The 16,713-nt window shown below is 43.9% G+C and overlaps 1 protein-coding gene across 1 annotated transcript; it reads right to left on the bottom strand.

Annotated features, from left to right (window-relative positions):
* Positions 1-8,719: 8,719 nt before the first annotated feature.
* LOC139578652 (uncharacterized) lies at positions 8,720-16,177 on the bottom strand. The gene is made up of 2 exons (XM_071406556.1): positions 14,755-16,177; positions 8,720-14,216 (listed from the first exon to the last, which is right to left on the bottom strand). Exons 1-2 carry the CDS (start codon positions 15,295-15,297, stop codon positions 14,121-14,123), a joined length of 639 nt encoding a protein of 212 aa, XP_071262657.1. The 5' UTR covers positions 15,298-16,177; the 3' UTR covers positions 8,720-14,120.
* Between the last annotated feature and the right edge of the window lie 536 nt (positions 16,178-16,713).

Genomic DNA, 16,713 nt, shown 5'->3' with positions numbered 1-16,713 from the left:
TCCCTCAATAAAGAATAAAATAATAGCCAATCAGCGTTGAGAGAAACTGAGTGAGCTTAACTGTGCACCAAAAAAAAGTGTCAAGGGAAGCCAGTTTGAATTTAGCTTCACACCAATCACATCACATCCGAAGCAACACGTAATTAACAGTAAAACAAATCTTGTTGTCATTGTCCTCCGGTGGCTAGCTAGCTAAAATCGTCCCTTTCCTAAATTAACCATGGATGGAGATAGGGATTTGGACATGTGGTTTGACTTAATTCTCCGTACTGGACAATGATTATAACCGCAATTCTGATCTAACCATAAATTCATACATTGTCCCCCTGGACTGAGAGGATTAAAGTTCAACATGTAGCTAGATGTAGTACGCTAATGTTAACTAGCTGGCCTGGCGCAACGTTGCCCATGAAAGGAAGTTAGGCTAGCGAGCAAGCATTTTAGCCAGGTAGCCTACGACAACAAAAACTAAAAGCGTGTACTCTATGATAGATTTGTGAGAGGATGGCATTGGTTGTTTCTCTACAAGTAGGGTGAGTCGACATGTTTTTTCTACTTGCACGCACAAACGCATGCACACACGCGTACACACACACACGTACACACTCACACATGGAAATCAGAACCATGGACAGCCACATCATATTTAGCTTTCATTGATTGGACAAAATTATTTTTGTTATCTTAGTTGTCACTGTCTGTATTAGACTAAGCAGAGGTGATTAGATGATGTTGAAATGTTGAAGTTGAAATGGTGCTGGAATAGTGGAGGCAGCGCCTGATTTCTTTGCGACTTGAAGTAACTCTCCATAGTTCTAAATCAATAGTTGTTTAGTAGTTTGAAAATGTCGGAAACATTAACTTGCTTGACCATGCTGTAGGTCATGTAGCTGTTTGTTACATGCAATATGCTTTGTGGACTTCACCGGACAGATGTCGCTCTCCGGTTTTGTGATGAAACAAAGGTGTGGTTGAATTTATTCTGCCACTGTCTTCTTACTGTCTCGAACTTAGGCCTATATCACGGTGTCAAGGCATATGAACTAACAGATTATAGAGCAAACAATGCAATTATCACAACACACAGGTTGTAAAATTGCTTTTTTACCTGGCTTGCATGGCTTCCTTAGTGATTTTCCCCCACGCACCGCTACTGCCCTCCTCTCCCCAACTGTATGAGATCATCGGTCTCTTTCATAAGTGACTCCTGACTCACAGCATCCTGACAGGACAAGGGACTAGTGACTGATAACCAAGCCAGGAACTTTTCCCATATACAGTATACACCATTATGATTATTATTAATAATAACAATAATAACCATAATAATAACAGATTGTATTTGTATAGTGCTTTTCATTACAGCTAACCGACGCTACATCTGTCTTATTTCTGTAGATATACAGTGCCTTCAGAAAGTATTCAAACCCCTTGACTTTTTCCACATTTTGTTACGTTACAGCCTTATTCAAAAATGTATTCAATATATATTTTTTCTGAAAAATCTATACACAATACCCCATAGTGAAAACACACAAAAATTTTTTTTTGAAATGTTTGCTAATTTATTGGCATTCCTGTATTTGAGGAGTTTCTCCCATTATCCCTGCTGACCTCTCAAGCTCTGTCAGGTTGGGTGGGGAGCATTGCTGCACAGCTATTTTCAGGTCTCTCCAGAGATTTTCGATCGGGTTCAAGTCCGGGCTCTGGCTGGGCCACTCAAGGACATTCAGAGACTTGTCCCGAAGCCACTCCTGCATTGTCTTGAATGTGTGCTTAGGGTCATTGTCCTGTTGGAAGGTGAACCTTTGCCCCAGTCTGAGGTCCTGAGAGCTCTGGAGCAGGTTTTCATCAAGGATGTCTCTGTACTTTGCTCCTTTCATCTTTGCCTCGATCCTGACTAGTCTCCCAGTCCCTGCCCCTGAAAATGGTGCCAGGTTTCCTTCAGACGTGATGCTTGGAATTCAGGTTAAAGAGTTCAATCTTGGTTTCATCAGACCAGAGAATCTTGTTTCTCATGGTCTGATAGTCCTTTAGGTGCTTTTTGGCAAACTCAAAGTGGGCTGCCATGTGCATTTTACTGAGGAGTAGCTTCCATCTGGCCACTCTACCATAAAGGCCTAATTGGTGGAGTTCTGCAGAGATGGTTGTCCTTCTGGAAGGTTCTCCCATCTCCACAGGGGAACTCCAGAGCTCTGTCAGAGTGATCATCGGGTTCTTGATCACCTCCCTGACCAAGGCCCTTCTCCCCCGATTTCTCAGTTTGGCCCGGCGGCCAGCTCTAGGAAGTCTTGGTGGCTCCAAACTTCTTCCATTTAAGAATGATGGAGGCCACTGTGTTCTTGGACCATCAATGCTGCAGAATTTTTTTGTACCCTTCCCCAGATCTGTGCATTGACACAATTCTGACACAAAAATTCCTAAAAACCTGTTTTCGCTTTGTCATTATGGGATATTGTGTGTAGATTGCTTAGGAGAAAAAATATTGTATCCATTTTAGAATAAGGCTGTAACGTAAAAAAAGGTGGAAAAAGTCAAGGGGTATGAATACTTTCCGAAGGCACTGTATATGGATGCTTTTATAAAGCCAGGCACATTTAACTGTTAGGCTATTGATTATAGACCTAATGAATTTGGGATTTCCTCACTACTCAATTTACTTTGACAATTAGGCTAAGGCAAGGGCTGTTTCCTTGTCTCTGCTGCCTCCGCCGCATTGTTCTCAATCCCAATATGCGGGTTAACTTTGCTATTATGCACATGGCAACATAGGGAAAAGCGCACTGAAGATTATCTTTCAGAATTGTGGACAGCGACCGTACCCAACGCAGGACAAAGAACATTTGTTATAAAATAATATTAGATATATTAGTGTTGCAACATTATTTTTACATAATACAAGCATATACAATATCAGTATCACATGTCTTAGAGTGATGGACTATGCCATCCCTGTGGCCTCCGCATTGGATTAGTCCACTGAGACAGGTGCCAATCAGATGTCAGGTGTCTTGTGCCCCATGAAAAAAAAATTGCGACTGCTTGACTAAAGAAATCTCATCCAACCAACAGCCTATTGACCAAACAATTGACCAGTCGACTAAATGGGGTCAGCCCTAAAATATGTACAATATATACAGAGCTCTCTGCCTAGGGGACCTCACAGCGCCATGGAAACTACAGAATTAAAATGTGTTACATCCATGAATTCATCACAGGCATGCATGGAATACTTCAACTAACCATCCCTTTTCACCAGCATCAGAACAACCCACCCATGCACCAAAACCTCTCATCTTCCTCTTTCCTCCAGCCCTTCCAGTAAAGACCCACCAGGTCAGTATCCCTGCCATGGCTTGCCTGGTAGCAGGGAAGGAGATAAAGTGGGGCTAAGCACACGGGCATGCTGTGACCACATGGCCTGCCCTGCCTGTTGAGAGACGGGATCCTTAAGCATAGGGTTTCCCCTGTTCCCCTGCTGTTCCTGGAGTTGTCTCTGTGTCTGTTTCTGCTCCCTCCCTGCCTAGGACAGGTTGTGCTGTCCAACTCATGTGTGCCCAGTATGCCAACTGTCCGCGCCAGCCAGACCCAAAACGACCTCTGAAACTTTGTCTTGGCAGTGGAAACGGCCAGTTACATAGTCCAGTTGAATTAACCGTGTGGGCTCCTCAGGCAGCGCTTCACATAATGTCAAGTGGGTCAGGGTTAAGTGGTGCAAACAATCCTTGATGGTTTACCATAACGATTTCCATTGATATCTGACCAAGTGCTTATTTATTTTAGAGAGGGAAAACACATCCCAAATTGTGCAGATGAAGCTGGGCAGACAATCCATTAAGGAAAATCTACAGGACCTAGTACCACAAATACTTTGCAGGCATCAGGACAGAAAGCCCAATACAGCAGAACTTATAAGCAGCCAAAGAAGAAATGGAACAGAGCCAGAATGTCACGGATTCCTATGGAATTTTCATTACGCACACCTGGACCCTATTCCCAGTGATTAGTGATTCTTGGTTTACCATTGTCCTGTCGATTATTGTTACAATGTCCGTTGGTGCGTGTGAGTAGCTGTGCTGTGTGTTTTGGCTTTCGTGCCCTTGTGGATTGCGCAGATGATTATGGGTCTCGTCCCGTGTGTTAATCATTGTGCGCGTGTGTTATTTATTCGAGGTACTCCTCGCTCTTTTGTTTGGGTTTCAACCCTGTGTTTTTGTTAGTGTTTGTTTGGTCTTCGTCCCCGTGCCTTTACATGGCACGTTGAAATTTGGGCGTAAATAAAAACCCTATTACGCATTCCTGCGCATGTCTCCCAAATCATTCATACTAGCGTGGCACAGAAACCTTTCAAAAATCCAATCTAAATAATAAAACATATATAGAGCCAAAGTCGACAGTATTTTTTTCAAAAGTCCTCATCTACTAAAGGGCATGCAGCCCCAGAGAAAAGTAGTAGATAGCAGTGAACATGGTATGACAGGAGCACTCGGTTCAGGAACATCAATACTGCAAGCATCCTTCTTTCAATCTCTACTTCAAACCAAACAGGCAAGATGACCTGATGTTGAGTACCCAACTAGTCAGAGAGCCCTGGATGGTGGAAGGGTGGTGGAGGAATAAGGAGTGGTTGTGGGTGGTGGAGGAATAAGGAGTGGTTGTGGGTGGTGGAGGAATAAGGAGTGGTTGTGGGTGGTGGAGGAATAAGGAGTGGTTGTGGGTGGTGGAGGAATAAGGAGTGGTTGTGGGTGGTGGAGGATTTAAGGAGTGGTTGTGGGTGGTGGAGGATTTAAGGAGTGGTTGTGGGTGGTGGAGGAGGAATATGGAGTGGTTGTGGGTGGTGGAGGAGGAGGAATATGGAGTGGTTGTGGGTGGTGGAGGAGGAATAAGGAGTGGTTGTGGGTGGTGGAGGGGGAATATGGAGTGGTTGTGGGTGGTGGAGGAGGAATATGGAGTGGTTGTGGGTGGTGGAGGAGGAATAAGGAGTGGTTGTGGGTGGTGGAGGAGGAATATAGAGTGGTTGCGGGTGGTGGAGCAGGAATATGGAGTGGTTGTGGGTGGTGGAGGGAGAATATGGAGTGGTTGTGGGTGGTGGAGGAGGAATAAGGAGTGGTTGTGGGTGGTGAATTGTCTGGGGAAGCTACATTATGCTGCGGAGGAGATATGGGGTCAGAGAATTCAGCTAGATCAGGGGTATTCAACTGGGGATCCTTTTTTTAATAAATATTAAAAATGAATATCACTAGCAACAACAGAATAAACACATTTTTATGTCAACTTGATTTCTGAACTCCTAATATTGAGCAAATGACAGTAATTGGAGCTAATTACACTCACTGGAGTATCTGACATATACTGAAAAAAGCAGGTAAGGCTGCTGGTATAAGCTTTCTTGACTTGGACATTAGTTTTTACCAACACATGGCTAACCTTTGTTTAACCAGCTAAACAGCTTCTACTAGCAAAAATGTCTTTGGAGATAGCCTATTAGCTGGAAAGGTATGTTAGAGTTTACACTTCGTCTTCCAATTATAACTAGCCTGACTACCCATCCACATCACTTCGGCCAAACACCACACCCACTACCATTTCTTCTCCACCACGAATGTATGGAGCGATCGATAGCGCAGCAGAGTTAAATTCAGAATGAGTCGTCAGGCAAAACTATAACTGCAGGGGGTCAGAATAATGAAAACATCTACCAAATCAATTAATTTTCAAGGGGTGGTGGGCTGGGTCAAGGAAGTCTGGTAGTGCACCTGACTGTTACCCCTGGTTAGCAAAACACTCATCAAAGCATCCTGACCTGTGCTGCTGTCAGTTGGTGTGTGTATAAGGTCATCATAACATGAAAGAGGTAGGATACGCAGGGACAAGGAAGGGTGCAATCAAACTGCATCGCAGGAAGTAATGACTTTCTTTATCTGAGTTTCTTTAAACAAACATCAATGTCCATACTCAGTGTGGTTGTAACGCGCACACACGCAGACACACATACACAAATCTTATCACCACTCAAGCTCGCAGTGACATTGACATTTTAGTCATCAACACATCAACAATTTAGGGGTATTTCCTTTATACAGAGACCTATCTGTGCTTGTAAGGTTGAGCCATATGACAGTCTAGTAAAACACTATAACATCAATGCATGTGGTGACATTTCAGCCAAACACCAACAACGATGTTTCCAATTACATACCTTTACATGTGAGTCACACAGTGTACTATTACGGGACATGTCCATGTCTTCAGTGACAACAACCACAACCACACAACCAGCACTGCTTTCAGTGGCATTTTAATGCAAACACATCAGTGGCTTCTGTGACATGAATGAATGAAAGGTAAAGGGGATATCTAGTCAGTTGCACAACTGAATGCATTCCGCCGATATGTGCCTTCCGCATTTAATCGACGTCCACGTCATCGATACTGTGATGGAGCTTCGTCTAACCCCAATAGCAACAAATGTGATGGAAAACAAGTGAATGAGCTCCCTTTATAACACAGTGTGAATCCGTTCATCTCAGGTTAGTTGAAGCCCAGTGTGTACAAAATATGTTGAGCTCATTTCTCACGAGAGAGGAATAAGAAAGCAAACAGAAGGACAGTTTTGGTACTAAAGGGATTACTCATACAGCACGTGTTTGTTATTTGTTTTCATGTTTGTTTTCATTGTTATGACGACTGACCACATTTTACACAGCATCCTGTGTGGCCATTTTGTTATAAAACAAGTAAAACACTACCTGACACATATCAATGACTGATTGGGAGACTATTAGGACAACTAGATGAAGTGGCTTGTTGTATTCCAGATTTAATTATGAATCATTGACATAAAGCCTCTTAAATTAAATCCTTTGTTTGTGTTCCAAACACTCATGTTTACTCAGTTGTGGTAAGGAGGCTTGGAGAACAACTGGCATAAAGCACTCAAATAAACAGGAGCACCTTGACTGCATCACCTGACCAATAGCTAGGCTGCCTTGCTCTCCAGGTGCAATAAGATAAACATTGGACTACTTTACCAGCATATCAACACCAAATGTAAAGTCTGCAGCCAATATGGCCTACAGTAGCAATTGTGCACAGTTGTGTATTATCACATGGTTGTTGACATTTTGTCAAATTATTCCGTTAATTTAAAAACGGTAGACGCCCATTTTCACCAGCAAACTTGGACAAAATAAAAAACATCTCAGAAAAATATTCTACCAAATAATCCCCTCTAAAGTGTTTGTGCTATCTCCACAAACACTTTAGAGTGGATTATTACTCATAGTTTCTCTGTTGCACTGAAAGTCATTCCAATAATATATAGCGTATTTGTCTTGATTCAATATATATATAAAAATATAACTGCTTGTCTAGGATAAATAATAATACAACTGCTTATTTTTACATTGACAGGCAGACACCATATATTTTTTTTACATCGGCATTGATCATTTATTTATCTAGTTCTTATCTAAATTCGAAAGTTACCTAACTAAAATAGATGTGCAATACAAGTTGAACTTTCACCTGTTAGGCTACAACACAACTTCTTGAGAGGAGTTCCACACGCACATTCATTATACCATGATATTCGCCTCGCGCTGGCTAACGGTTTGATAGAATAAACTCACATTCCAATTTGCGTTTGACCTAGGCTACACGCTATTTCAATGATCCGTATAACATGTGTTATAGCCTACATGCAAATGTTGTTAATAATATAGTCTTTAAGATGTTAAAAACATTGCAATGTTGAAGAAAATAAATGATCTAGCGTATTCGAGTTCTCGCTTGGCTCCCAGGAGGGGGTTGGACCCAGCCTGTTGATTCAATATATATATATATATATAGGAGAAAGGGTCAACAAACACCAACAACAAAGTAAATATTATATGAACAATACACTCAATCAATATTGTAAACACTAAAAATATATTTGTAGCTTCACATGTGGTATTGTCGGTGACATTATAACCACGCTTGGCTAGCGTAAAAGACGGCAGAGCCGCACAACTCTAACCATAGTTTGTTTAACCAAAGCGCTGACAGAACATTATTTCACTATAGAAACCGTCTGCACGAAATATGCTTGTACAAAATCTTCTCGAAGCTGACATAGTTAACAAACCTACCTTGACGGGACGATCAGTTGAGTTGTCTTTTTGCATAAAAGTAAGGTAAAGCTCCGCAACGTACGTACGACCCAGAAAATGAACCTCTCCGGTCTCTTTCTAACTGTTCGCTACGCAGTTTTTTACATTCTCTCTCTCGTGTCTATCGCTTGCTCTCCACCCTAGGCACGGTTAGTGCAAAAGAGGATCATTGGGACGTCCATATCCCAAACCCTAACATTAACCATAACCCTTACCTAACCATTGCCCTTAACCATTTTAAATGTCAACATCAATGGTGTGTAGGGGCTTCCCAAGGATCCCAGATAGCACCCTCTATGTTCTCTCCCTCTCTCTAACCGCCCACTTCCGGCGTTTTCTGTTTGACAGGCGAATATTGTCGTATGAAAACATTAACATGTGCAATATATTGTCCCTACTTCAGTAAGTTAATTTACCAGCATAACATAACCTAACCTAACAAATGTAAGGCAATTAAATGATCTAATTCTGTATTGATGAAATAACAACAATAATAAAAGTAATAATAGATGAAGGAGAAATAGTTTATTATTATTTTCCTACATATTATCATGTTATATGCTATTGTTATAATCATCATTAGAACTATTCTTGTAGTAACTGAAGTATCCTTTGTAAGAGCAATGTGATCTCTTTCTAAATAGCACGACAGTACATATGTGTAGTCAGTACATAGCCTATTGATGAACCACATTGAACCACATAACAGCTGTTCACAAGAACAGGCCAACATGTGTACATTTTGCTTTCAATGTGTCTCAATGGGAAGAAAGTGGAGAAAACCAATGGGAAGTTGAAGAGATGGAGATGTCCAGCAAGGCACATTTCTTCGATTTGTAGGCCTTTGTACCCTCTATGTTCTGCTATGCACTCATATAGCTGCTGACAGACAGACCTTCAACACACAGCTAAGGTTCTGTTAGGTCAGATGGAAAATAGCATCTATTTTATAAGTACTTTGTTTGTGAACAAAATAGGCAGTGGCTTTTGTCTCATTTGACTAAAAGCAAAGCACTTTCTACTAAAATGCATGGTGGAGTGAAAGAAAGAAAACATTTAAGTGATTCATCTTTTGCTAGGTCCTTGCAGGCAGTAGATTTAGGCACGGCATCTTTCTCCCTGCACATTAATATAATGTTTAAGCTGCAGACCGCACCAGAGCCTGATAGGTGTTAGCAGAGAGAGGTTGTGTGTCACTTCCCAGGGGGAGTCTTTTTCTAGGCCCTTTCCAACTGTAAATAAGTTAAATGGTCAAATCTGTGCTACACGCTATTCACACAAATTTACACAGATCTACACACACACCAACTGCAAACAAATCCTGCATGGTAGATTACAAAAACCTTTCGATTGACTGTAAAACATCCCGTTGTTATTAGTCATCAAAGTGATCATGTATGGATATGATCATCATGGATACTCAAACTTTAAAATGCTGCGCATTGTAATATTGACAATTCTCTAGCTGGAGGAGCACAGTGACACCTTGTGGTAGAGGGACAGACGGGGTTAAAGTGGATATGTTTTGGATCTCATTTAGGATACCAGATTTTCCATAACAGGTTAATAGTTGGCCCTAAGACTTCATCCAGCAATCTCTCATTGAGCATACAATGAGTGATGGCAGTGACATCATTAGGTAGAACAACTAAAGATGGAGAAAACTGTTTAAAGAAAAAAACACAATGTTTGTGAGCTCACACGTGCACATGTGCTTTTCTAATAGAGATAGAGAGAATGAGATTAAACTGAGTTAATTGGGAGAGGGCCAGCAGCAGCCGTCTACCAGCTTTACAGGCAGACTAAACAAAACAACCAGAGAATGGTCCCCTCTGAGGGAGATGTATAGAAAGACTGACAGGGAGTAGAAGAGACAGAGACGTGTGTGTGTCATATCTTAGATCCGTGTAAGCCTCAGGCACTGGTAACCTTTACACACAAAAGCAGGTTTTGGTAGTTATGTGAGTGTATGTTTGTACATAGCTAAGTATATGGCTGGAGACATAAAACAATCAGGAAATATGAATCTCATTGAATAACCTCCATTACAGATAGAAAGACCTACATGCACCCAATCCCAGCAGTGTTGGTCCCTAGAGACTGAACAGTAAATTACATGTTAACTTGTGTGATTGATACTGCATAAACACATAAACTATTCAGTGACTAATGACTAATTTATGAAGCAGAATTTGGTCCACAGTCCATTCTCCTCCTCTGTAAGTAAGTGTCCTTCGGTACGCTGCTAGGCATTTGAAATATGAGAGTTTTCCGACTTAACGACTGTCACTTGGCCAAACGCAGCAGCTGGAAGTGGAAGTGTTTTGCGGAAAGCCAACATTTCTCAAGACACATAATGCATGGCAATACTATGAACAAATGTTTATTATTTCTAACTTTGGTTTCACACACAAAAAACGTTGTTAAGGCAACAACAGAAAACACACACTCCACTAGGCCCTCTGTGCACACACACACACACACACACACACACACACACACACACACACACACACACACACACACACACACACACACACACACACACACACACACACACACACACACACACACACACACACACACACACACAACTCCAGCCATACATCAGGCCACTCCACAGCACACCGTTAAAATGGAATCGATTCTCCAAACGGATTAGCTGCTGGCCAAGCAGGCTGGAGGGGTGACATTTTGCTTTCAGAAACTGAGTCAGCAGCTGCTGATGAAAGGCAAGGCTCTCAGTCTCCTTCTGCCTCTTCACGCCCCTTCATTTCACCATTCACCTTAACTCAGCTCATCACGCCGAGCAGGACAGGGGGAAGGCTAGTTCCTATCAGAGATAAAAGAGAGAAGAAATAGAGAGAGAGAGGAAGAGAGCGACATTGACAGACATACATTAAGAATGTGATGAGACTAGAATGATACGAAAAATACTATATTTTACATCTGCCATTTCAGACCAGTTTACACCAAGGAGTGACTCAACGGGACAACTATAGACAATGTAAATAAGTGAAACCACAGTGGAAGCCCCAGACCAGACCTGTGTGCATACAGTATGCTACTATGCAGTGAATGTGAGACACCGTAGCAGATGGGTTTCCTCAGGGTAGTGAAGCAGCACACATATTCAACGTGCCGTCATATTATGGGATTTCCAGTTTCACCACGTACAGAAAGGCAAGAGAAGACCACTCAGTATCGTTTTGAAAGATTGAGTCAAAACTCAGAGGAATTGACAAATAACATTCCAAAAGATTTACATTTTATGCAGAATCGCTATCGCATAGACAAAGTCAGTCATTTTGGTGTTTTTTTTTGTCTGAGACTTTGCTAGTCTTACAGCTATAGATGAAAGCCCTGGGTGAAGGCAGCGTTAAAGCAAAGGCAGAGCGGCAGACATCCCTGATGAATTGCCTATTGGTCCAACAGACTTTCACTCATACAAGTGTTTTCTGATCAACTCAGGCGTTACCATGCTTCAGTTCGGTTAACTCCTAAACGAAACACACAGAACTCAGGCCCTGTGTGTAGTTAACCGACCCTCTCTGCCCATTCATCGTCATTTTACCTGTTGATGTTGTCTTAGCTGATTAGCTGTCTTACCCGTTGTTGTCTTAGCTAGCTCTCCCAATCAACACCTGTGATTGCTTTATGCCTCGCTTTATGTCTCTCTCAAATGTCAGTATGTCTTGTATACTGTTGTTTAGGATAGTTATCAGTGTTTTAGTTTACTTCGGAGCCCCTAGTCCCACTCAACATGCCTCAGATACCTCCTTTGTCCCACCTCCCACACATGCGGTGACCTCACCCAGCATAACTAGCGCGTCCAGAGATGCAACCCCTCTTATCATCTCTCAGTGCCTGGGTTTACCTCCACTGTACCCGCACCCCATCATACTCCTGTCTGTACATTATACCCTGAATCTATTCTACCACGCCCAGAAATCTGCTCCTTTTATTCTCTGTCCCCAACGCACTAGACGACCAGTTTTGATAGCCTTTAGCCGTACCCTCACCCTACTCCTCCTCTGTTCCTCGGGTGATGTGGAGGTTAACCCAGGCCCTGCGTGTCCCCAGGCACTCTCATTTGTTGACTTCTGTAACCGAAAAAGCCTTGGTTTCATGCATGTTAACATCAGAAGCCTCCTCCCTAAGTTTGTTTTACTCACTGATTTAGTACCCTCCGCCAACACTGATGTCCTTGCTGTGTCTGAATCCTGGCTTAGGAAGGCCACCAAAAATTCTGAGATTTCCATACCCAACTACAACATTTTCCATCAAGATAGAACTGCCAAAGGCGGAGGAGTTGCAATCTACTCCAGAGATAGCCTGCAAAGTTCTGTCATACTTTCCAGGTCTATGCCCAAACAGTTCGAGCTTCTAATTTTAAAAATTAATCTCTCCAGAAATAAGTCTCTTACTGTTGCCGCCTGTTACAGACCCCCCTCAGCTCCCAGCTGTGCCCTGGACACCATATGTGAATTGATTGCCCCTTATCTATCTTCAGAGTTTGTTCTGTTAGGTGACCTAAACTGGGATATGCTTAACACCCCGGCAGTCCTACAATCTAAGCTAGATGCCCTCAATCTCACACAAACTTTCAAGGAAACCACCAGGTACAACCCTAAATCCGTAAACATGGGCACCCTCATAGATATTATCCTGACCAACTTGCCCTCCAAATACACCTCTGCTGTTTTCAATCAGGATCTCAGTGATCACTGCCTCATTGCTTGCATCCGCTATGGGTCCGCGGTCAAACGACCACCCCTCATCACTGTCAAGCGCTCCCTAAAACACTTCTGAAGCAGGCCTTTCTAATCGACTTGGCCCGGGTATCCTGGAAGGATATTGACCTCATCCCGTCAGTCGAGGATGCCTGGTCGTTCTTTAAAAGTAATTTCCTCACCATCTTAAATAAGCATGCCCCTTTCAAAAAATGTAGAACTAAGAACAGATATAGCCCTTGGTTCACTCCAGACCTGACTGCCCTCGACCAGCACAAAAACATCCTGTGGCGGACTGCACTAGCATCGAATAGTCCCCGCGATATGCAACTTTTCAGGGAAGTCAGGAACCAATACACGCAGTCAGTCAGGAAAGCAAAGACTAGCTTATTCAAACAGAAATTTGCATCCTGTAGCTCTAACTCCAAAAAGTAAGAGCACCTCCTCCCAGCTGCCCACTGCACTGAGGCGAGGTAACACTGTCACCACCGATAAATCCATGATAATCGAGAATTTCAATAAGCATTTCTCTACGGCTGGCCATGCTTTCCTCCTGGCTATCCTGGCCACCAGCTCCGCACCCCCCGCAGCTACTTGCCCAAGCCTACCCAGCTTCTCCTTCACCCAAATCCAGATAGCAGATGTTCTGAAAGAGCTGCAAACCTGGATCCGTACAAATCAGCTGGGCCCTTTCAAAAATTATCCACCGCCATTGTTGCAACCCCTATTACAAGTCTGTTCAACCTCTCTTTCGTATCCTCCGAGATCCCTAAAGATTGGAAAGCTGCCGCGGTCATCCCCCTCTTCAAAAGGTGGAGACATTCTAGACCCACACTGTTATAGACCTATATCCATCCTGCCCTACCTTTCTAAAGTCTTCGAAAGCCAAATTAATAAACAGATCACTGACCATTTTAAATCCCACCGTACCTTCTCCGCTGTGCAATCCGGTTTCCGAGCTGGTCACGGGTGCAACTCAGCCACGCTCAAGGTACTAAACGATATCATGACCACCATCGATAAAAGACAGTACTGGGCAGCCGTCTTCATCGACCTGGCCAAGGCTTTCGACTCTGTCAATCACCGTTTTCTTATCGGCAGACTCAACAGCCTTGGTTTCTCAAATGACTGCCTCGCCTGGTTCACCAATTACTTCTCTGATAGAGTTCAGTGTGTCAAATCGGAGGGCCTGTTGTCCGGACCTCTGGCAGTCTCTATGGGGGTACCACAGGGTTCAATTCTCGGGCCGACTCTTTTCTCTGTATATATCAACGATGTCGCTCTTGCTGCAGGTAATTCCCTGATCCACCTCTACGCAGACGACACCATTCTGTATAAATCAAATCAAAGTTTGTCACTTACGCCGAATACAACAGGTGTAGACCTTACAGTGAAATGCTTACTTACAGGCTCTAACCAATAGTGCAAAAAATGTATTAGGTGAACAATAGGTAAGTAAAGAAATAAAACAACAGTAAAAAGACAGTGAAAAATAACGTACATATACAGTAGCGAGGCAATAAAAGTAGCGAGGCTACATTCAGACACAGGTTAGTCAGGCTGATTGAGGTAGAATGTACATGTAGATATGGTTAAAGTGACTATTCATATATGATGAACAGAGAGTAGCAGTAGCGTAAAAGAGGGGTTGGAGGGCGGTGGGTGGCGGGTGGCGGGACACAATGCAGATAGCCCAGTAAGCCAATGTGCGGGAGCACTGGTTGGTCGGCCCAATTGCGGCAGTATGTACATTAATGTATAGTTAAAGTGACTATGCATATATGATAAACAGAGAGGAGCAGCAGCGTAAAAGAGGGGTTGGTGGGGGGGGCACACAATGCAAATAGTCTGGGTAGCCATTTGATTACCTGTTCAGGAGTCTTATGGTTTGGGGGGTAAAAACTGTTGAGAGGCCTTTTTATCCTAGACTTGGCACTCCGGTACCGCTTGCCATGCGGTATTAGAGAGAACAGTCTATGACTGGGGTGGCTGGGGTCTTTGACAGTTTTTAGGGCCTTCCTCTGACACCGCCTGGTGTAGAAGTCCTGGTTGGCAGGCAGCTTAGCCCCAGTGATGTACTGGGCCATACGCACTACCCTCTGTAGTGCCTTGCGGTCGAGGTCCGAGCAATTGCCGTACCAGGCAGTGATGCAACCAGTCAGGATGCTCTTGATGTTGCAGCTGTAGAACCTTTTGAGGATCTCAGGACCCATGCCAAATCTTTTTAGTTTCCTGAGGGAGAATAGGCTTTGTCGTGCCCTCTTCACGACTGTCTTGGTGTGTTTGGACCATTCTAGTTTGTTGTTGATGTGGACACCAAGGAACTTGAAGCTCTCAACCTGCTCCACTACAGCCCCGTCAATGAGAATGGGGGCGTGCTTGGTCCTCCTTTTCCTGTAGTCCACAATCATCTCCTTAGTCTTGGTTGAGGGATAGGTTGTTATTCTGGCACCACCCGGCCAGGTCTCTGACCTCCTCCCTATAGGCTGTCTCGTCGTTGATCAGGCCTACCACTTTTGTGTCGTCTGCAAACTTAATGATGGTGTTGGAGTCGTGCCTGGCCATGCAGTCGTGGGTGAACAGGGAGTACAGGAGGGGACTGAGCACGCACCCCTGGGGAACTCCAGTGTTGAGGATCAGTGTGGCAGATGTGTTGCTACCTACCCTCACCACCTGGGGGCGGCCCGTCAGGAAGTCCAGGATCTAGTTGCAGAGGGAGGTGTTTAGTTCCAGGATCCTTAGCTTAGTGATGAGCTTTGAGGGCACTATGGTGTTGAACGCTGAGCTGTAGTCAATGAATAGCATTCTCACATAAGTGTTATTTTTGTCCAGGTGGGAAAGCGCAGTGTGGAGTGCAATAGAGATTGCATCAGCTGTGGATCTGTTTGGGCGGTATGCAAATTGGAGTGGGTCTAGGGTTTCTGGGATAATGGTGTTGATGTGAGCCATTACCAACCTATCAAAGCACTTCATGGCTACGGACGTGAGTGCTACGGGTCTGTAGTCATTTAGGCAGGTTGCCTTTGTGTTCTTGGGCACAGGGACTATGGTGGTCTGCTTGAAACATGTTGGTATTACAGACTCAATCAGGGACATGTTGAAAATGTCAGTGAAGACACCTGCCCTTCTTTGGACATCTGGCCCTTCTTTGGACACTGTTAACTAACCTCCAAACGAGCTTCATTGCCATACCACTCTCCTTCCGTGGCCTCCAACTGCTCTTAAAAGCTAGTAAAACCAAATGCATGCTTTTCAAATGTTTGCTGCCCGCACCCGCCCGCCCGACTAGCATCACTACTCTGGACGGTTCTGACTTAGAATATGTGGACAACTACACTTACCTAGGTGTCTGGCTAGACTGTAAACTCTCCTTCCAGACTCATATTAAACATCTCCAATCCAAAATTACATTGAGAATCGGCATCCTATTTCGCAAACCAAGTCACCTTCACTCACGCCGCAAAACTCTCCACTGGGATTCTCTGCCTCTAACCCTGTTACAGGGGCTGAGTCACTGGCTTGCTGGTGCTCTTTCATGCCGTCCCTAGGAGGGGTGCGTCACTTGAGTGGGTTGAGTTACTGACGTGATCTTCCTGTCTGGGTTGGCGCCCCCCCTTGGTTTGTGCTGTGGTGGAGACCTTTGTGGGCTATACTCGGCCTTGTCTCAGGATTGTAAGTTGGTGGTTGAGGATTTCCCTCTAGTGGTGCGGGGGCTGTGCTTTGGCAAAGTGGGTGGGGTTATATCCTTCCTATTTGGCCCTGTCCGGGGGTTTCTTCGGATGGGGCCACAGTGTCTCCTGACCGCTCCTGTCTCAGCCTCCAGTATT

Source organism: Salvelinus alpinus, chromosome 1 (genome assembly GCF_045679555.1).
Source record: "Salvelinus alpinus chromosome 1, SLU_Salpinus.1, whole genome shotgun sequence".
NCBI classification, from domain to species: Eukaryota; Metazoa; Chordata; class Actinopteri; order Salmoniformes; family Salmonidae; genus Salvelinus; species Salvelinus alpinus.
The sequence above is the reverse complement of the archived record's forward strand: the minus strand, read 5'-3'. Positions and strand labels throughout refer to the sequence as shown.

Bases quoted from the DNA above. Each gene is read 5' to 3' on its own strand.
- LOC139578652 (XM_071406556.1), bottom strand. From the start codon at position 15,297: ATGATTGTGGACTACAGGAAAAGGAGGACCAAGCACGCCCCCATTCTC. The intron at 14,217-14,754 runs GTAATCAAATGG...TGATTTATACAG, and splicing joins ACCATAAGACTCCTGAACAG to AATGGTGTCGTCTGCGTAGA.